General features: G+C 46.3%; 3 protein-coding genes across 7 annotated transcripts; 2 read left to right on the top strand and 1 right to left on the bottom strand.

Annotated features, from left to right (window-relative positions):
• The first annotated feature begins 3 nt into the window (after nt 1–3).
• Nucleotides 4–1,801, top strand: churc1 (churchill domain containing 1). The gene is made up of 4 exons (XM_052052602.1): nt 4–197; nt 327–462; nt 668–738; nt 1,306–1,801. The coding sequence occupies exons 1-4, from the start codon at nt 159–161 to the stop codon at nt 1,396–1,398; spliced, it is 339 nt and encodes a 112-aa protein (XP_051908562.1). The 5' UTR covers nt 4–158; the 3' UTR covers nt 1,399–1,801.
• On the bottom strand, nt 1,186–8,976 carry ttbk2b (tau tubulin kinase 2b). 3 transcript variants are annotated; one of them, XM_052052532.1, is made up of 16 exons: nt 8,687–8,976; nt 8,395–8,519; nt 8,197–8,313; nt 7,757–7,904; nt 7,581–7,654; nt 7,116–7,256; nt 6,913–7,017; nt 6,726–6,791; nt 6,476–6,568; nt 6,200–6,325; nt 5,928–6,085; nt 5,595–5,802; nt 5,317–5,513; nt 4,848–5,250; nt 3,676–4,328; nt 1,186–3,572 (listed from the first exon to the last, which is right to left on the bottom strand). In XM_052052532.1, the coding sequence occupies exons 3-16, from the start codon at nt 8,257–8,259 to the stop codon at nt 3,215–3,217; spliced, it is 2,793 nt and encodes a 930-aa protein (XP_051908492.1). In that variant the 5' UTR covers nt 8,260–8,313; nt 8,395–8,519; nt 8,687–8,976; the 3' UTR covers nt 1,186–3,214. The 3 variants fall into 3 exon arrangements, with proteins under 3 accessions (XP_051908492.1, XP_051908494.1, XP_051908493.1); XM_052052534.1 differs by having other exon boundaries at nt 5,317–5,525; nt 5,610–5,802; nt 8,687–8,972; XM_052052533.1 differs by lacking the exon at nt 8,395–8,519.
• Nucleotides 8,977–9,715: 739 nt separating this feature from the next.
• On the top strand, nt 9,716–18,663 carry mideasa (mitotic deacetylase associated SANT domain protein a). 3 transcript variants are annotated; one of them, XM_052052529.1, is made up of 13 exons: nt 9,716–10,267; nt 10,616–12,137; nt 13,635–13,829; nt 14,044–14,386; nt 14,567–14,633; nt 14,721–14,863; nt 14,969–15,072; nt 15,642–15,717; nt 16,261–16,349; nt 16,451–16,594; nt 17,078–17,194; nt 17,471–17,637; nt 17,726–18,663. In XM_052052529.1, the coding sequence occupies exons 2-13, from the start codon at nt 10,773–10,775 to the stop codon at nt 17,985–17,987; spliced, it is 3,072 nt and encodes a 1,023-aa protein (XP_051908489.1). In that variant the 5' UTR covers nt 9,716–10,267; nt 10,616–10,772; the 3' UTR covers nt 17,988–18,663. The 3 variants fall into 3 exon arrangements, with proteins under 3 accessions (XP_051908489.1, XP_051908488.1, XP_051908490.1); XM_052052528.1 differs by having other exon boundaries at nt 13,635–13,850; XM_052052530.1 differs by lacking the exon at nt 17,078–17,194 and having other exon boundaries at nt 13,635–13,850.
• The last annotated feature ends 1,798 nt before the right edge of the window (nt 18,664–20,461 follow it).

Raw genomic sequence — 20,461 nt, 5'->3', positions numbered from 1 at the left:
AGTACATTTCTAATGGTGACTTACTTCCGGTATCAAGTATAATGCTATGCTAAGCTATCAAGCGGTGTTTACGGAAGACGCACTTTGATTAAAACATCAAATGTAAAGTCTTTTCTCAGACTGCACATTAGACATCATCCTTTTTTAAATAAGTGAAAATGTGTAACGGCTGTGTGCAAAAAGAATACCCCGACCGGGTACGTTTAAATTCTGATTTTGTCAATAGTAACTGAAGAATTTGGGATTAATAATGGACACTCACATCTTGATTCATATGTTTATAATAATACCGTACATAAAACGTTTTCTTTTTTTTCTCTGCTCAGGGAAGCACTTGTCTCGAGAATGGCTCCTATCTTATGAACTACCTGGGCTGTGCCAAATGTCATCACAGGGACTTTGTGTTGATCTGTAATAAAGACACAGAGGATGATGATGGAGAGGAGATTGTCACTTACGACCGTAAATTGTTGTGATAAATTTAATGCATTGTTCCTTTTATCCCATTGTCCATTTTAATCTCCTTCCCTTGATACTTGGCTACCACCATCTTGTAAAGTAATGCTCACATATCTATAAACAATTAGAAGCTCTCATATAAAATATCTTAAACATTTTACCTTTATAATCCTCTCGCTGTTAAAAATAAACATTGTTTTTCTTCTAGATGTTTGTAAAAACTGTGACCACGTCATCGCCAGGCATGAATATACATTCTCTGTTGTTGATGAATATCAGGTAAGTGGGAAAACCATCAAAATGAGTTAGTGAAATTTTCTTTGTTCTGTGAGACCATTAAGTTCATGAGCAGTACCCAGTATTGATGAAAATCTACATTGCAACGACCAATAAAACACACTTAATAGTTTTGGTCTCTCTACATGCATGTGCCTTTACACACTCTGGAAGGGCACCATGTGACGTCTGCAAATCTGAATGCGAGTGTTTGGGTGTGAGCTGAGGCTGACAACAGCTTCTCCCAACATTCACCAAACGGCTGAAAATTATGTCAATGGCTGTTGCTCTCCCTTCCTGCAAGCATGTTGGTTAGTTATATTACTATATTGTCCAGAGACGTGAATGCAAGTTTGGATGGGTGTGTAGGCTGCAACTCACCCGTGGCCCAAATGAGGACAACTATAAGAGGAAAAGTACTGATTTTACTGTGTTGGAATTTGCACTGCATCATGCTTAGTAGCATTTTATTGTAGGGTTACTTTTTGCGTTCCTTTCAAGGTAAATTGTTAGTTGCTGAGCTTGTTTTTGCTCGCTCTCATTTGTGTGCATTCGTATTGTATCATTCAGGAGTACACAATGCTTTGCATGCTGTGCGGAAAGGCGGAGGACTCCATCAGTGTGTTGCCAGAGGATCCCCGACAGACCGCCTCACTCTTCTAGACCTCATAATACAACTACAATTCTCGATACAGCAGATTGACAAAAGACTCTGACTGGATTGGCATGAACAGGGTCATAAAACATTTAACAAATATGCTGCTGACTTCAAGGTTAGGTTCATTTGAATAAACAGTTTCTTATACATTTTTTAACTTGAGTGCGATTGCCAACCAGTTCAGGCTGTACCCCACTTATTGTCCGAAGACAGCCGGGATAGCCCTTGTGAGGATAAGCGGCTCGGATAATAGATGGACGGATATTCCTGTATGTAACTATATACCAGCCTATGTCTTTTGACCATTGCACTGTAAATGAATGTTCAGACATTCACAAATTTACATGAAATTACAAAAATATTCACTTATGTACTATGTCTCATTTGAAATAAAATATTGACTTATGGGCAAGGTCTCATTTGCCAACCATTTTGGCCTATGTGTAATGGCATCAGAACAAATTTAAAAATAAATTGCCAATTTGTTTGGCATTATTCTCAAGTGCTTGTTTCCTCTATTAAACTCATTGACTCATAATTACTTTGGGTACTTCAAACTGACTTGGACAGTCAATAACACTTTTTGGGCTTGTGAACATGTATTTTCATGATCAAATGCAGCTTGGTAAAAATACAGTTATATATGCTGATGACAAATGAATAAAAACAAAACTATAATGACTCATGTGCATTTACAAGACTGAAGAATGAGTGTGCTCATAAATACATTCTAAAATGCTGACGCAGAACTATTTGTGGTTACTATTAAGCGGAGGTTTTCCGGCTGAACGGCACATTCCCTGGCTTTGCAGCTGGATGTTTACTGACCTTGTAGCAACTGGTAACATTTGGTTTTTCTAATGGGCAGATATGGCATTTCAAACATTCAAGCACATTTAGAAGAATAATAGACTTACAGATGTAGAATGCATGACAAGGTTATGGTGACACAAAAACAACATTGCTGTTTTACCTGTTAAGGAACGCTACTCTGGAAACTACAAAGCCAAACGCACAAGTACTTTTTTTTCCCCCCTAGCACTACACTTTAGAGACATAAATTTTTGATGTATCTTCTACTGAATGGATGTACTTGCACATGATGGGAATTTCCTCAAAAGGCTACACATGGACAAAACTCTCTGACGTGCTGCTGGCTTTAGGGTTGGAACCAGTGTGCAAAATTATACCTGGTGACAATTTGGTTGGCTCTACAGATGAAGGTAACCGAGACAGATTTGTAAAATTAGATGGTGTTCAATGTAGCAATTTAAAAGATTGCAAACAAAACTGCCAAATCTCGCAAGGGTATCCTGGTCAAAATAAATAAATAAAAAATAATAAATGGGGCGGGGGGGGGGGGGCTTCCCGACACAACCTACCCAAATCTCATTTAGTAAGTAAACGTGCTTCACTGATGGATATGAAAGTGAGTCATTTGTCCCATAAGAATACATGAGAAAGTCTGAAGGAACCATGTTCAAAATTGAACAGGAAGTCCACCCAAACTAATTATGATCGCATCTACTCTCCCGACGATGTGAAACATGAGTGTAGGATCATTTCAATCATTTGCCATGAAAAGGGTAAGTGAGCGCTCAGTTTGAATTTTGCACCCCGGTGGCAACCGGTTTCATCAAACATCCCTGAAGTGTCTGCACAGATACACTCCTGCGTTTCAAGGTATTGTTCATGGATCAATTTGAGCTAATGTAGCAAATAAATAGATACACACCTTTTTTTTTTTCTTACATTACATACAGTACCCATTCCCTTGAGCACATACTGTATTTACACATGCCGATCGGTCTTTTCTGTTAATCACCGTTTCAGTTTCCTTGAGCCTTTGCTCTCCTTGATCAAACCTTTTCCTATAGAGCGCGGGGCCAACGGAGTCTGCCCGGATGACTTGGCTTGCAAGGGGCCGTGTCGTGGGGCGGGAGGAGGAGGTGGCGCAGATGACCCCGAGCGGCTGCGTCCCACAGGCGGTGCCTTGCTGTCGCGGGGCTCCTGGCGGGACGGCGAGCAACTCATCGAGCGCTGCAGGACGGAGGAGCCGGAAGGGCGGGGTGTAGGCGGGCTGACCAGCTGGCCGCTGCGGTTCTGCGCCAACTGGTTCACACTGGACAAGGATTCCGCGTCGCTGGTGCTGCTGGCGCGCACTCGCAAACGCCGCCGCCTCCAAAGAGAGAAGACCATATAAATACATTTTTTTTAAAATATAGTCTTGCATTTCTGGAATATGAATTAAGCAGCAAAATCCATGCTGCATTGTGTCACACCTGTGGTCGGCACACGGGCCTGCAGACGGTTTCCCGGGAGGCGGGTGAGGCACGAGTCTGCCGCTGAGCTGCTCGGGAACAAAGGTGGCGCTCATGGGTCGTGGGATCTTACTTTTACTGCCTGACGAAGAGGACAGAGAAAGAGGGTCTTCCCCTCCGCAGTCCGATCTGGAGCCTCGCTCCGAGGAGAGGCGTTCCCGCGGTAGAGTGACCTGCAGGTTTTCGCAGGAAAGTGACGGAGAAGGGGAGTGGGTCGGGGAGCCGGGGACAGGGCTGCTCCAGCGGTTTCTCCTGTCCCGGTGCAGGTTCCTGCCCGGAGAATCCGGGGGAGTGCAAGGGTCTCGTATTGGGATGCGGCTCAGTTTGGGCGAGCAGGGAGAGTCTTTGGGCCTTAAAGAAGCGAGGAGCGAACAGATCGCTTGAGCCTGCTGGTTCAGCTCCGATGAGCAGTCAGGTAGACCAGAATCGCTCTCGGGGTCTTTTGTGAAGAGAGCGGTTGAACCTTTTAGTGGGCTCGACGACGGGGCCAAATCCGTCTTCTTGCCATCTTTTAGGATTTGTCCGGGGGGTTCATCGGATTTGCTGGACGGGGCTTCAAGAGGTATGGTGTCACTTCTTTCGAGCACAGGAGACTGCGGTGTGCAGCTGGAAGACTGAAAACAACTTTGTGATTAGGGGTATGAATGAAAGGATTATGCAGAACAAACAGTAACCGTACCAATTGAATAAGAACTACAAATATTGATGGAAAAATAGGAGGCCGCCAAATGGCAAGCAACGGCTTTCGCGCTCCATGCTCGCCTCGAGCCGCTCGTAGTGACGTGGCACTAAAGCAGCAGTTTTGTATTTCTTTGTACTCGCTTTATTTTGAAGTAAAAGAGGAAGCCGAGTTAAATTTTTTTCTTTTAAGATAAGATATCCTTTATTTGTCCCACACTGGGGAAATTTATTTTAAATTAATTATTAATTAAATACATTAATTAAATTTATTAAAATTAATTTTTTGCATATTTTTGGATTAAAAAAAATTATTTTCAGCACAAGTGCAAGGCAAGGGCATTATCAAGTATCTAGGATACTCTAATATGAGTCCAAGCAATTTTAGAAATTATGCTTGCATTCTTTCGGAAAAATAATTGGGGGTGCGGGGGGAGATGCTTGATCTTGCCTACCTGATCCATGTGGGGTCGTCCCATGACGACCGAGGGCATTTGCCCCAGCATCCCTGGCAGCCTCCTGTGGCCAAGTAACCACGACCCGACAGAACACTGTGACACAACAGGACTGGCTGCTACAAAGGGGCCTTCCTGCGGCGGGTGGTTCTCGTTGTCGACGGCGTTCGTCGTGGCTGTTTTGTCCTCGCGCTGGGCTTCACTTGAAGGCTTCATAGCTTGCTCCAGCTCCAGTACCACCCACTCCTGGGAGTCTCCCTCTTGGACCACAGGACTGATATTGACTGCAACAAAACCGCTGCTGACCGCACCTTCCTCCGGGTCAGCTGTACCCGCGCCGGAATGATCGTCGGACAAGGCTTTCTCCCCGATGTGAGAAAGGACAGGAGGCGTTTTGACCCGACTAAAATAAAAAAATAAAACATATTCAACATATAGGATAATAATATGATATATTTGAAGCACGAACCAGGATTCAAGGAAGCGCTCAAGAGTAGGCTTGGGTTCAGGTGCAAGTCTCCTTTCAAACGCCAAACTCTGACTCTGACGCATCTTCCGGAGTAGTGGCACAGCTCGATCCAAGTACAGAGTCTCGGATCGTACTCGCCTTGGAGAACTCTGCGCGGAGCCAGCAGGGCTTTGGTTGCCCTGGTTCTGATGCTCTTCCTCAGTCACCACCTGAAAAATAAACAAGTAACCCGCAAAATGATGTCCTTGCAACACGCGCGAGGACATCAATCAACCGACCAGCGCACAACTGACCTTCCTGATCACTGGCTCCACATGCTTCTGGGTTTGAATGCGGTCCATTTCCTCCCATATGGCTCTTGCGGGAACGGACGGAGGGGGGTTAGGGGGAAAGTTGTCGGCGTCGCTGAAGCGCTCTCCGAGCATGAGGACATCCTCTGTGTTCTCCCTCTGCAATTCCACTGGCAGCACTGAGGCATTGGCCATGCTTTAGAAAGAGAGAGCAAGACGGAGAGGGAAGGTCACTCTCGAGAGAAAAAAAAACCTTCCAGTTCTATAGTGGGAAAGAGGTGAAGGAATAACAACAGCTTGACTGTGCATGCATATGTGTACCCCAAGTGAGCTGGCGTGAGGCGGGTGAGCTCCTGGCCGGTTGGTGGCGCTGCAGCTGCGGTCAGCATGTCCTCAGAGTCGCATTTCTCCCAGTCGTAGGGATCATTGTGCAGCACATTGTGGCTTTTCATAGAGCTGTCAAACAGTGACATCAGCAGCTGTCACGGGGGAAAGAAGGGGGGTGGGGGGGTGAGGGGGGGACATACGCGTCAGCATTTTGGCAGTCGAGAGAGAACCAAACATGATAATGCAAACGTGAGCTCATGGCCAACCTCATAGTCGGGTTTGGTATAGTAGTCCAGGCTGAGGATGTGATCCAGGAATGCGCTAAACTCAGATGGTAAGTGATTAAGCATGAGGCGGTGGTCGTATGCTTCTTTGAGATTTCCGACTTGTTCCTGTTGGGGAGGAGGATTCAAATACAATTGAGACACATAGAGGCGACGCACGCTTTTACAAAGATAATAATGTTCAATTTTTCAACAGGGTACCTAATGCGTCGGTAGGTGAACATTCGTATTGTACGTTAGCAGTTGCACATACTGTACCTTGTCTTTAGTTTTCCTCCATGGGAGTTGACCGGACATGAATTCAACCAACATGTAGAAGAGGGACCATAGATCGTCATGACGACCAATTTCCTGCAGAGTCAGAAAAAAAAAAATCACATGAGTTTGCAGTCTTAAATCTTTCTAAATTTATTGAGGATTCCCTCTGCGGTGAACATCCCCTAGACCAGTTTCTACCTCCTTGGTGGAGGTAACGAAAGATAACGCACGGGGGGAAATTTCTAGTCACCTTATTTTTATGAGTATTGATTGAAGCATATCGCACAGTTCCTCTGAAGCCAGCCACTGACCGAGGCTAGGAAAAAAAAAAGTTGTTCCAAGCACATTTGAGACTCCTTTATGCATTGAAAACCTTTTTAATCGTAGAGCTTTTATTTTGACAGGTGTACTCGCAAATCAGTTCTGAAGGTACTTACAGGACGGAGTTCCTGGTTGGAGGTCATGTACTGTCGGGCCAAACCAAAGTCCAGCATGTAGCAGCACCTGCAAGTACTTGCTAGTCTTCCCATTGCAAAGTTAGCCTGTGAACGACAAAAAGAAAAGTTCAAGGGCCGGCTATAAATAGTGAAATTTGGAATATGAAAATACAGTAAAGGACTTCAGGTAGCTGTTGTCTTACTGGTTTAATGTCGCGGTGCAGGAAGCCCACGGAATGGATGCTTTCAATGCCCTGTAAAATCTGCTTGCCGAGCCTCAGAGTCGTCGAGACTGAGAACGTACCGCGGGCCCTGCTTCTCCGCAGATCGGCCAAGTTCCTCCCCTTTGGACAATTACAACATAGAGGCGTGATAACATTCATTAGTCCTGTTTTAAAACACAAGTACAGCGGAATTAAAACAGTATTTTTGAACAGACTGTGTGGAACCTGTCGGGCACACCGCTGTACAGGAAACCAGGTTTTGCATTGAATGTGATGGTCAAACGCAAGAATATTTCGAATTGTTTTCCAAGCATTTGAAGCACTTTACAAATTTGGAAATATTTGATTATAGAGTGTACTTTATACCAAAACGCAAGCACTCTTCAAACACAATGTTAATATTAAAGTCTTGCGTAACTCATGGGAACCTTGTGAAGAACCTACCTGGAGTTCCATCACCACATAGTTGAAGCGTTCGTTTCGGCCAGCGCTGACAAAGCGACACACGTTATCTTTGCCTGTTGAAAAATAATAATAAAATAAAATGTCATTGATTCCTCGAGACTGCATCTACAAGCACTGAAAGCAGATTTTTGTTTGCGCAGCAAAGTGTCACTCACCCTGCAGCTTCCTCAACACGACCGCCTCCGTCCTCTGCACCGGTTTGGGGTGTGTGGCAGACTCCACCTTCATGGCAACGGTGGCCTGGCTCAGTAGGTCCAGGACCTCGTAGACCTCCCCGAAGCCACCTCCGCCAATCTTTCTGACCTGAGGAGCGTTTTTTAAGTAGTACATAATAATAAAATAAGAAAACGAGCAAATAAAGGTAAGTCAGTGTCTTCTTTTACCGTGAGATAAAATAATCTAACAAACAAAGCAATGTCAGTAAAAAAAAAAAAAAAACAAACAAAATATTTGTGACATCCTGTTCACATTACCAGTTGAAAATTACTGCTCTAAGTGTATCTTATGCTGAAATAGGAAAGGTCACCTCTCGTTAGCTCTAAAGTGTATCTTGTGCTTAAATAAATAGTAAGGGGTACCTCTAGTTAGCTCTTACCACTCTCCATCTGTCCCTGACCACATCTGCCGTTGACAGGATGTCTGTATGCTCTCCACTCATGGTGAGTGCTCTCTGCTGCAGTCAGAAGCTGACATCAGTGGCACCAACCCATCACTGCAAACAATCAATTCACTCCTTAAACCACACTAGTTGACACCGGCATTGGTGATAGGTAAGGTTATACGCTGCACATACCTTCATGTCTTTAATCCGTGTATTTTAATGTGGGATTTCGGAGACTTTAAATTGATTGTGCATGACATTCAAATCTGGAGCTAGCCAGCGGTTAGCAGCTAGCTTTAGCTGATTTTAACTGCAGCCTAAAGCATAATGATAAGAACAGGGGATAGGTATGGTTAGTAAAAAATAGATAGGTATGAGAGAGCTGCAAGACAGAAAAATAGACGAGGCTGTGCTCAATGCCAGCTAGCATGTTTACTCCACGGTGGCTAAGCAGCGAGCCCCCGCGATCTCGTCCCCGCGTTACCTCGTTCGGTTGCACCGGTGGGACTCCGGGATAGAGCCTCCATGGTCCCCTCCTCGACGGCCACGTCATTCCTACGGCTCCTTTATCGTGCAGATGAAGGGACGTCGATGGGGGGCATTGTCGAAAACGTGAGCTGAGCTAGCCAGCTGATAATGGCCACAGCCGCCGCTTAGAGGGGTAACGGTGACGTCATAAAAGCTCCTGAATGAGCCGCAGAATCACCAAGGCAACCATCTCCCCCGCCCCACCTACAGTACAACACAATCACGTCGGCTTTTTTTTTCCTCACACAAACGGAATTTGCACAAAACAGTCAGGCTAAACAATTGGTGGGTATTCATGCTTAATAATTATAAACGTTATGCAGTATTCATGACAACGTCCAAATGTTACAAAAACAAAATTAATTGGAAGAGTGAGGGATGTTCGGTTTTTGAACCAGTCTTCCCAAATTCCTTTACGCACACAATCTACATTTTAAACCTCTCATAACACGCCACCAAATAAAAATTTCACAAAAAGTTGATCTTGAAATTTGCTTGTCACCATCTGTAACTGACATCGATTGGATCAATCTATCGGTGTTTTATTTGTAGTAAATAATATGTATGAATTTCTTGGAAATATATTTCCAACAAAATGAAGTGAAGATAGATATTTTTACAACCGCCCACCTGACTTATACTGTAAAATATTTTTTAAAATAATACTTATTTGCATTGTTTCTCCTCATTGAAACCATCATGTGATACACAAACACAAGGAGTGAGGAACCATTTCTTCTCGAGGACCACATTTGATTTTCATGAACTACATATGCGATAAGCTCACACTTAAACAAAAAATGCCCAGGTTTCAATTCTAATTCTAATACATTTCAGTACCTGTATTCATACGTTTTTTGCTATTTTTGAGGTTTAAAATTGGTGGCTAGACTCAATAGAGTTTGGGAAATGCTGCAATGACCGAAATATTGACGCGGCTCCGTCCTCCTCGGGCTAAGCGGTGCAACAAAACGATCGTACGAGGATGCAATGGGCGGGGCTAAGGCTGCAGGTTGGAAAACAGGATAAGCTCTGATCTGTTTGTGGGTGAGGCGCCTTGTGGCGTTCTTCGCTACTTTTTTGCACGGATTTCTGTTCATTTACACACTTTTTTAAAACCGTAGCGTTACGTGCGTTATGTTGCGCGACTTTCGATCAACGGCGCACTCTTATCGCGCCATGTTCCAACGTGCGGAAATCGCAGCGTTTCCACACGCCGTGGCTGCGCGAGACTGAAAAGTCGGCCGAGCGGGGGAGAAAAAAGTTGCGGACATCCAGGAAAAGCACGATTTCGCAGATACATTGTGACTACGACGTGAACGAGCGGTTGCAGCAAATCGGTTTCGAGGATTTCACCCGTGTGGACTCGCCCGTTCGCCATATTTCCGCGCCTGGAAACTCCGGGTGAAAGTTACGAGACAGCGAGAGTTATGACATTTGTGGCGCACAATCCCTTCATGGATCTGCATGACTTTGATCGCCACCAAATGGACTCTTCGTGGGCCGGGCATGGAAAACCAACGGTGTCATTCATAAGGTATTACGTTCTACAATGTGGCTTGTGTGTTGCATAATCGCCCCAGTGCTTCCAATGCTTCCTTATTGCTGCTTTTTCAACAGCCACCAGCGGCTATAAGCTCGAGTGCACGATCACCTTCATTTCCTGTATTTCTAGTTCGGCCAAATAGAAGCTATGCTGTCCCAAGGGCCTCCCCCTTGCTGCTGACTGAATCAGAATGTCCTTTTTTGCCGGACAGAAACATGACAATGTTTTGATTGTTGACTTTTAAGCGTGCATGCTCTTTGACCTTTATGCCTGGGCCTCCATGTTCCTATTTACTTTCTGTTTTTCTCCGGCGGTAATTAAAGTGTCATGTTTTTAAAGGTGCGGCACCCAAAAGAGGATGTGAAGAAAAGGCTTCAAACTTGAGTTAAGATTCTACATTTCCTTTCGGATTGATCCTTCCACATGCCATCTGAGTACAAAAGACAAGCGCATGAAGTAAAAGCCCACTACGAGACCCGGACGTCAAGATCTCGCCATGAGTCTTCCTCCTCAAATGAGTACTGACAAGAGCAGCAAGCATCGGGCAGTGGCGGCAATGAAAGAGCCCTTACAGCATTCAGGGGAGGTTTATTACGGACTAGGTCCTCCGTCTTTGGAGTCAATCCAGAGTGACTCAGCTGGCAGCTCTGGTGTATACAACCCAGAGAAAGGGCCTCAGGTTCTCCCGCCTTATCAGCAGGTGGCCCCGGTAAAGTGGGTGCACCAGGACTCCTTACAAGCTCCCGGCTGGGCTCAGGAAGCTCCTGCGCCAGGTTGGAGCCAGAACTTTGGGGCGTATATGGGTGGCGTGAACGCCCGAGGGCAGATGGCGTTCCATAAGGTAGTCCACGACCCTCTTCAGATGGGCAGTGAAAATCAGCAGGTTTACAGAGATTCACCCCGGGCTCCAGCTCAGGCCAGGGGGCTGGAATGGGAGCAGCATGCCATGCAGCAGGCCCAGCTGCAGGCATATCAGCACAAAAGCGCGGAGCTGCAGGGTGCGGCCCACGTGCCCGCTCACAACATGCAGGGCTCCATCCTGCAGCCCTTCCAGACGACGTTCAACAAGCAGCAGTTCTCCCAGGGATACTACTCGGTTTTCCCGGGCAACAAGGGAATGCAGGGCTTGCCTTACGGCGAGCAGCCCAAAACGCAACAGCAACAACAACAACAGCTGCTTCACCACATGCAGCAGCAGCAGTTGCAACAGCACCAGCAGTTGCAGAAACAGCACCAACTACAGCTGCAGCAGCAACTTCAACAACAACAGCAGCAGCAGCAACAGCAGCAAATGCAACAGCAACAAATGCAGCATATGCAACAACAGTATCATCAACAACAGCAGCAGCAGCAGTTACATGAGCGACAGCAACAAATGCACAAAATGCAGCAGCAGCAGCAGCAGCAAGGACAAAACATCCCCCAGCAGGACACGCAACCTCCTAATTTCGTCACCTATCAGCCTTCGGAACCCTGTCCGCCCGACGTCGTGTCCAAAAAGGAAGCGGCGCCGATAGCCGAGCCTCCAAACCAAGTCCAACCTGAGCCATACCCCTTGGAACCTTCGGACGCAACGCCGGCCATCCCGAGACGCTCGCGCCGCATTTCCAGAGACGGCCAGTCCCCCTTGGCCCCGCCTTCGACCAACATGTGGCCTCAAGAACCCAAAGAAAGCTCCCAGAATGGAGTATCTGCGCAGCAGGCCGCGCGGCCAGGGGACGCCGCGGCCGCGACGGGGGGAGTCATCCAGAGCACCCGTAGGAAACGGAGGGCGTCCAAGGAGATCAACCTGGAGACTCTTGCCCAGAAGGCGTCCGAGATGCCCTCCATGCCTGAATCGCTGTCCGCTTGCAAAACTGAGGTTAAAAACGCTTGACGTACATCACTTCTGTTTTTTGGCGGCTGTTGATCACGCTGTATTTGCACATTACAAAGACATGCACAATAGCGTCATTGAAGGCTTTACTTTTGTCCGTTTGCACCCTGCGATTGGCTAGCGACCACTTCCCTAGTTCACAATGTTTTGGTTTATAAAAAAAAAAAAATCCCTTATCACATGTATGTTTAATATACTTGTCAATTAGCAGCCCGCCAAATGTAAGTTTGTCCAACGTGCAGCGAGTTAGAGCGACAAAAGGCAAGCTGCAGCTTTTAAAGAGGAAGAACTCCCTAGTTCGGTGTCAAACTTCCTCCCAAGTCTTTCATCACCGCTTTCTTGGTTTTGTTTATTCCGAGTTTTGCAGTCCCCTGTGCCGACTTGCCTACGACACTTCTCAAAGCATTTGTGCAGAAAAGCGGCTGTGAGAGCGCTCAAACTGACAACAACATCGCGTCCGTTTAATAGCTTCCAATATATAGTATAGCCGCATATATTTAGCGGTATATTAAATTTTTTTTTTTTTTTAAGAGCAGAATTTTCACACTAAATTGCACATAGAAAAAAAATACATCTGGGCACCGAATGATTGCTAATCATGCTCAGGAATAGTTTGTATCAGTCTGGAACTGCATTGCGCTCTATTCTGACCCTCACAAAGGAGTCCGAGGAAACCAATTTTCCTCTCTTTGACGCAGTCTTTGTAAAAGGCCCACATTTCGAATCGATTCTCATGAGATGTTGCAAGTGGCCTCTTTAACGTCTCAGTGTCTTGTAGCTGAGCGTTCATAGCTTACATCTTGACATTGCCAGCGGAGCAGCCGCTTGCATTTTCTCCCTTGCAGCTTCCCTAACCGACCGCGATAATGAGTAAATTGCACTCGCATCGACTGGGTGCAGGTACAGTATACGATTTATAGGAGTGCGAGTCATTGCGCTGTTGCACACAAGCGCGCGGTGGCCGCTGCATGTCTGCACACCTCCACATTCCTCAGGCTCCCTCCCGCTCAGCCGCCGAGAACTACAAAGGAGGGGCCGGCCTGAGCAGTTGCACTCCCTCTTTGCTTTGCCGTTCACAATGGCCAGTCGACCGCCGGGCCCATCCTGCCGTCTTTTGATTCAAAATGAAACCTTTCGTTAGTTAATAATTCATGACGAGTCCGTAGCAGTTATTTTATGTGGGAGTGAACGCGGAGCATACTCTTTGCTTTTGGACGTGAAAGGTATTTTTGTACTGGTACTGAAAATGTATTTCTTAGCTTAATTAATTGCTAAAAAAAACAATACTGTACTACTATTATTTGAATTCACTTTTTTTGGCATACACTCTCCAAAAAGTGTAATTTGAGCCCAAAATTCCTCAAAATTGTTTTGCCACATCCTTGTCATTGGGTTCGAAAACCAAAATACGTTTGCAATTCTTCTGTGATGAAAAATGATTGTCTGCATAATCCATTTTGCTTTGCTTCTGTTCCACAACAGGGAGACGTTCCTCGAGGCAAACACGCCACCATGGTCCCTTTAATCATGCCTGTGTCGGTGCCAGTTCACAGGCTTCCACTACCCGGTCACGGCGCGCCGGCACACGGACGAGCGGGCCAGGCCGAGCGGCCCTCGGTGACGTCCGACTGCAAACCGTCCGTCATCGTGGCTCGCCGCAGATCTCTCAGAAACTCGGTGACAGACAACTTTGAGCAGGTTGCTTCTTGGAGGACTTAAGATTTCGCTTTTGCACATTTGAAGCAGGATCGAATGTCACATTTTTGGCAGACTTATTTGATTGGCTGAATGGCATCAATTGTTCCACCTATTCGGGGGAAATACACTACATGCGGTACCGGTGCGTCGGTTTTCACGCCAGATCCGTAAGTTCTCTTCTTGCTCGCTCTAGGACGGAGAGAATGATCCCGGACTGGATGACGAGGGAAAAAGCAAACAAAAGCGCAGACCCCGGCCCGAGCCTCTCATCATCCCTCCACCCAGACCTTCCACGCTGATCCCGGCGTCCGTTTACTCCAGCATCACCGCCTACCAAAGCAACCTGCGCTCCCCCGTGCGCTTGCCGGACAACCCGCTCGCCTTGCCCCCCTATACGCCCCCGCCCATCCTATCCCCCGTACGAGAAGGCTCGGGACTCTACTTCTCCACGTTCCTCACCAACTTTGCCGCCGGCAACCAGATCCTCCCGCCGCTTGCAACGCCCAAGACGGCCACCAGAAGCCTCCTGCGCTCCAGTAAGTCCTCCGCCCAGTCTTGTGGGGGTCCGGGAAACCAAATTTGAGTTTCGATTGGACCTTAAGACCAAAACCAAGGACATCAAACAAACACTAACGCTTTCCATTGTGTGGGAGTTTTGGAGCAACCGGGCGCCATCCAATTCACCACATACTGTATCTTATTTTGTTTTTTTCCAGCAAGTTCAGACATCACACCGCCGGTTCTGCCCTTGATCACCGACGCCACGCCTGTCAGCCTCGAGCCGTAAGTTTGGATTTTCACACGCAAAGCCTCCGGGCGGCCGCCGCCGCCGCGCCGGCGTCTCACCCCGCCACTTCCGTTTGCGTGCAGGCGCATCAACATCGGGCAGCCGTACCAAGCGGAGATTCCCGAGTTGCGACAGCAGCCTTTGGCTCAGTTTGACCCGCACAAGGCCGACTTGGTTTGGCTTCCTTTGCGTGACGGCCAGCTTGAACACGGAGACGCGGAGAGTGGTTCGTCGCTTTCGTAGAATGTTGTTTTTTTGCACTTGTTCTGGATCGCCATCTGCCCACTCACTCGCATCCTCCTCCTCCTCCTCCTCATGTTGTCCTTTCTAGTAGAGAACCTGATGAACATGGCTTGTTCCAGTGTGCTCAGCGGAGGAGGAACTAACCAGGAGCTGGCTCTGCATTGTTTACATGAAAGCGGAGGCGATTTCATTGTGAGTCGACGATTGTCGCAGTGATTCATCGATTGTATTTGCACTCTTTATGTTCACTCTGAGCGGCCCGGTAGTCCAGTGGTTAGCACGTCGGCTTCACAGTGCAGAGGTACCGGGTTCGATTCCAGCTCCGGCCTCCCTGTGTGGAGTTTGCATGTTCTCCCCGGGCCTGCGTGGGTTTTCTCCGGGTGCTCCGGTTTCCTCCCACATTCCAAAAATATGCATGGCAGGCTGATTGAACACTCTAAAATTGTCCCTAGGTGTGAGTGTGAGCGTGGATGGTTGTTCGTCTCTGTGTGCCCTGCGATTGGTTGGCAACCGATTCCGGGTGTCCCCCGCCTACTGCCCGGAGACAGCTGGGATAGGCTCCAGCACGCCCCCGCGACCCTAGTGAGGATCAAGCGGCTCGGAAGATGAATGAATGAATGAATGTTCACTCTGACCCCAGACCCCCTGAAAATGGAGGCGCAATGCCATCATAACGTCAGCTACTTCAACATGCAAACGTCTTTGAGTTTGTATTTGACTTTCTGCAGTATTTGGATTTTTCTGCGGTTTGTTTTGTTTAGGAGACCCTCCGACGTTTACTGCATCAGGGTCCAATCTTCCCGAAAGGCCATCACCTGGCAGATTATCACTACTCAGGTTAGTTGTGTTCATGAAAGCTAGTGCAATTGGGCAGATGCGCTTACGGCTTGCTGACTCTTCAGTACTACTTTGAGATGCACTATTTTGAATTTGTATTTAGTTGACACATTATAGTCCATCAAGGGGATATTCAACTCGCACTCCAATCAATACTTTGTGTTTCTTGAAAGCCTGGGGCGTAGTTTCTGAAAAAAAAAAAAAAAAAAAGAACCCGCTGACAGTGATCTGATATGTTGTAATTACGTAACAGCGATGACGTCATTAAAGTTTGCCCTGAGTGGTGTTTGAAGACTGCTTTTCGTTCGACTGATGGGCGGAGCGATGCAGGCCACTTGATAGGAATCCATGAGCGGCGATTCTAAATCGAGCCAAAGTCTTTAGGGAGTGCGAGTGTTTAGTTTCACTTCAACTTGGGCTCTGTTGAAACCACGCCCATAACTGTCAAAATAAGGCTAGAAATCGAAGTAGCAAAGGAGACCCTAAACATTAGTTCCGCCTATTTCACTTTCATGACACTTCCCCGGCGGGATTTTCTTGCAGGCGCCGATCGGTGGAGCGCCGAGGAAAAGCATTACTTCAACAAAGGGATGTCCGCCTATTGCAAGGATTTCATCTTGGTGCAGAAGCTGGTGCGCCTCTCCACTTTTACCCACAAGTTGCCATTTTTTTTTCTGCCGATAGTGAACGGATGGTAACGGAAAGTCTTGACGGGTGTTCTTTTCCTTTCCAGGTGCAGACCAAAACAGTGGCCCAGTGTGTTGAGTTCTACTACACGTACAAAAAGCAAGTCAAGATCGCCCGCAATGGGATTTTAACCTACGGCCCTTCAAACTCGCCTGTGGATAAATACACAGAGACTGTGGTGGACATCAAGGTAGAAATTGCTTTGCTTGTTTTATTTTTTATTTTTGAAATATATCTATATTTATATTCATAAAATAATTAGCGTGTTTCCAAAACATGCACGTTAAGTCAACCAATGGCCAAATTGTGAATATGAATTTTTATGATTGGCTGGCGACCTCTCAGTGTATGGTGGCTTTGGTCCAATGTCAGCTGACAAATAAATTTATTGACAAAATAAGCACACCGTTTCACCTTTTGGGAGGAATATGGAACAAGTTTGTTTGTTCAAGAACATGTACATAGATGGCAGTTTTACTCGATTCAAGCAACATCTGCTTATGACCATTTTTTTTCCCCCCTTGGCAGTGTGGTGGGGGGGCGGGGTGCTTTCCCATTCGATTACCGTCAATAAATAACATCTGGTGGATTAATTCGGGGTCACAACTGAAAATGAGTCTTTTAAAAGTTGTCATGTTTGGACCTACTTTGTGACTCTTTTGTGATTCCTTAGAGCTCTCAGCAATCTAAACCCGCGCACCTCCACACGGATGACAAGAAAGAGCTTTCGTCTGAGCAGCAGAACAACCAGCAAGCGATGGTGGCTCACTCGCTTCAAGCTCATGACTATGTGAGTGTCGCCTCCATTGGTCGTGAAAGAATGTGTTCATATTTCACGTAAAGATCGATATCGGAATGCAAGCATTCCTTTTCTGGTCTTACAATCAAATATATATTTTTTTGGGAAGAACGGAATTTTATTTACCACGACTACCTATGACTAAATGAGGGTTTCTGATTAAAAGGACGGCAGTTTTGGATAAAGACAGCAGTTATTGCTAGGAAGAGATCCTCTTTCATGTTTTGTGCAGTCTTCTCGACAATAACAAAGCAACTTGTTCTCCAGGCGGGTACGATGCTGGTGGTCAAAGAGCCAGAGAATATCGTCAAGGATGCTGCCTACGCATCAGTTCCGCACAGGCCTCGCAACGACACTGCGGCAAAGAAAACCAAAGTGCCAGTCAAGCCCACGCAAGATCCTGACGCAGTATTTCCATGCAAGAAGTGCGGCAGGTACGACCAAAGCCGTCACAGAAAGTCCACTCTGGTTAACATTAAGCGCGGTCCTCCGTGTCCTGACTGTTGTTCCGGTTTGCGTCAGGGTGTTCAACAAAGTGAAGAGTCGCAGCGCTCATATGAAGAGCCACGCCGAGCAAGAGAAGAAAGCCGCGGCTCTGCGCCAGCGGGCGGCGGAGGAGCAGGCGGCGGCGGCGGCTGCCCAAGCCCGCAAGGAAGCCTTGTTAGCGGTAGCGGCGGCGGCGTCCCACCAAGGAGGCAACGTAGCCGAGAACCAGGGGGAGCCCAGCAGCCAGGAGGAATCGTCAGAGGGGGAGGAGGACGACAACGACGAGGACTGGCGCTGAGACCAAACTGGAATTTGCGGCTCAACGGATTTGAAGGGATGGACGAAAATGATCAACGAGAGCAGAAAAAAGCACAAAAGAAATATTTTAAGTCTTCCTGTGTAACTCTTGCACTCCTCTCCTGGCTGATTAAAAAAAAAAAGTGTTCATATTCATTAACCAGGCCAGCACTCCATATTTTCACACAATTGTATCGTTTTGAATATTACAAATGTCTTTATTTTTGTGGAAATGCACTTATACAGGACGCTTTTGCCAATGTTGCCTTTTTACAAATACTGCGTATCCTTTTATTTAATTAACTCTTTTTGGCAAATTTTCCGTATGGGGACGTTCCCTGGGTATTTTGGTATTCAAGATCAGATCGTTTGTAATTAACACAGAACAAAATGTCGTTTATGGTTCCTTTTAATTCCAATGTGCCCATGGCTTGTTTTCAAAAATACTTTGCAGAGTGTGAAAATGTTGCGTTGAATGTTGCCGGTTCTATTTTAAGTTTGGTTGTACTTTTTTTTACAACTAAATGACCTTTAAAAGTAATATGTTTAAAAAAAAAGTATATATAAAGTTTGCTCTATTTATGCTTTTTTCAATGATTTTGGGAATATAAATGTATCCTATCAGATACAATATACCTTGTGAATTGAAAATAAAAGTTAAGTGTTGAGAACAATCATATTAGTCGTACTGATATTTAATTGCAGGTACAAAACAATGTTTTTGTTAATTTTGTTTGAATTGGATGATTTTATTCAATAACTGACCTACGATGTCGGCACTAACCCCCTTTTTCCCCCCCATGCATATACGGTACATTTTGCTAAGCCTTCCAGTCGGATATATATTTACATTTGAATTTCTAACACATTTTTAAACATCAGCCTTGAACATTTAACACCTCAAATAATTAACAATATCCATAGTGACTATTTTCCCTGGATGAATCGAATCTGTCGCTCTTGAAGCGTTATCGTGAATGACAGTCAAGTTGCATTTCAAATTCTGGTCACAAGATGTTAGCAAAGCGCGTTATTCTTTCACAACAGCTCTCAAGGGAAGGCTCAAATTTCAACAGTGTCCACACGAGAGCTCTGTCTCCCCTTTTATGCAGTCCCAGGATGCACTCAATCCTAAAGGACATGCCAGGACAGATGAGATCCAGTCGAGGCCTTTGGGTCACAGTCACTGCCATGCATTTCATTGACCAGTGATTCCCAACCATCGTGCTGAAGGAGATAATCAGATATCCTGAGCATGTTATTGGTCTGGAAATTACAGCTTTGTTTAAAAAAAAAAAATGCGTCGGTTAAACATCTTGCCTTCATGACTAATAATGCAACCAAAGACAATCTCTGTGGTTCGGCTCCAGCACGCCCGCAACCATAATGAGGATGACTGGAATAGAGAATGGGCCTGATGGATATTTTGTGGCCATCTATGACCACATAGTCAATAATTTTGTAAAGAACGTTGGAACTAGCTCTTGGATCTCGCGCCGGATTTGAATTTTGATTCTTGCAGAACGTAGGTGACCATTCAGAGGAAAATCTTTTCCGAATATTTATCCCAAAAGAAGGAGCAGCTCCAACAAATGCTGTGAAGAGAAGTCAAAGAATATCCACCACGAGCTGAAGTTTCTGTGTGAGTGTGCAAGTGAGTGCGCGCTGCTCGACGTCACCTCTCCACCCTTCCTCACATCCAAGTGTCCTTGATGTGGGGGAGGGGAGAGGTTAAATCACTCCTTGTAATGACTTTCCAAGCCATATAAGTGACAAGGGCCCAAAGCTCAAATTCAATGTCATCTGCCCCTCTCTGTACTCCCCTCCGCTGACCTCTTGACCCACATATTATTTGAGTGCTTATCCGCCCGTCATATTGAAGCCGTGCATTTTAAAGGAAGAGGTCGTCCTCATTTGCGGGCTAACTTAATGGAATTAAACTCTCCACCCCGCCACTCCCATTAGAGTTTTTAGCCACGGTTAGCAGCGTTGCCTCTCACATGCTTGTTCGAATAGCCCATGTTTGAGTGCATCCATCTCTGAGCTGACCGGCACTGGCATGTTTTCAAAGATTTGCCTCTCTGTTTGATTTGCCTGATCATTATCAGGCTTCTGACAAAGCCTGCTGAGGAGCTGATCCTTTCAACCAGGTGTCTTGGCGGAGGGGAGACATCAAAAACAGGCTGGATAGGACCGGGATTTGGGTACCAGAGGTCGTGATCCTTAGCAGCAAGCAGCATATGATGCGCTATCGTGCAGATTTGAATACTTTCTGTACAAAATGAAACAGTGACGAATGTATCCTGATTCCCAGCAGGAAGCAGCCTACGCATGCGCTGCGGCGATTATTCCATTGTGGTCCCGCAACAGGTTGTTGTGCAAAGGAGGTTGAAGTTACAAGACCAACCAATCGAGAGCTTCAAACTAACTTTGAAATGAAGCCACGTGATTGCCCCCGACCCCCGCAAATTAATT

The sequence above is a fragment of the Hippocampus zosterae genome, chromosome 19 (assembly GCF_025434085.1).
Source record: "Hippocampus zosterae strain Florida chromosome 19, ASM2543408v3, whole genome shotgun sequence".
Taxonomy (NCBI): domain Eukaryota; kingdom Metazoa; phylum Chordata; class Actinopteri; order Syngnathiformes; family Syngnathidae; genus Hippocampus; species Hippocampus zosterae.
This window is presented reverse-complemented; position numbering and strand designations above follow the sequence as displayed.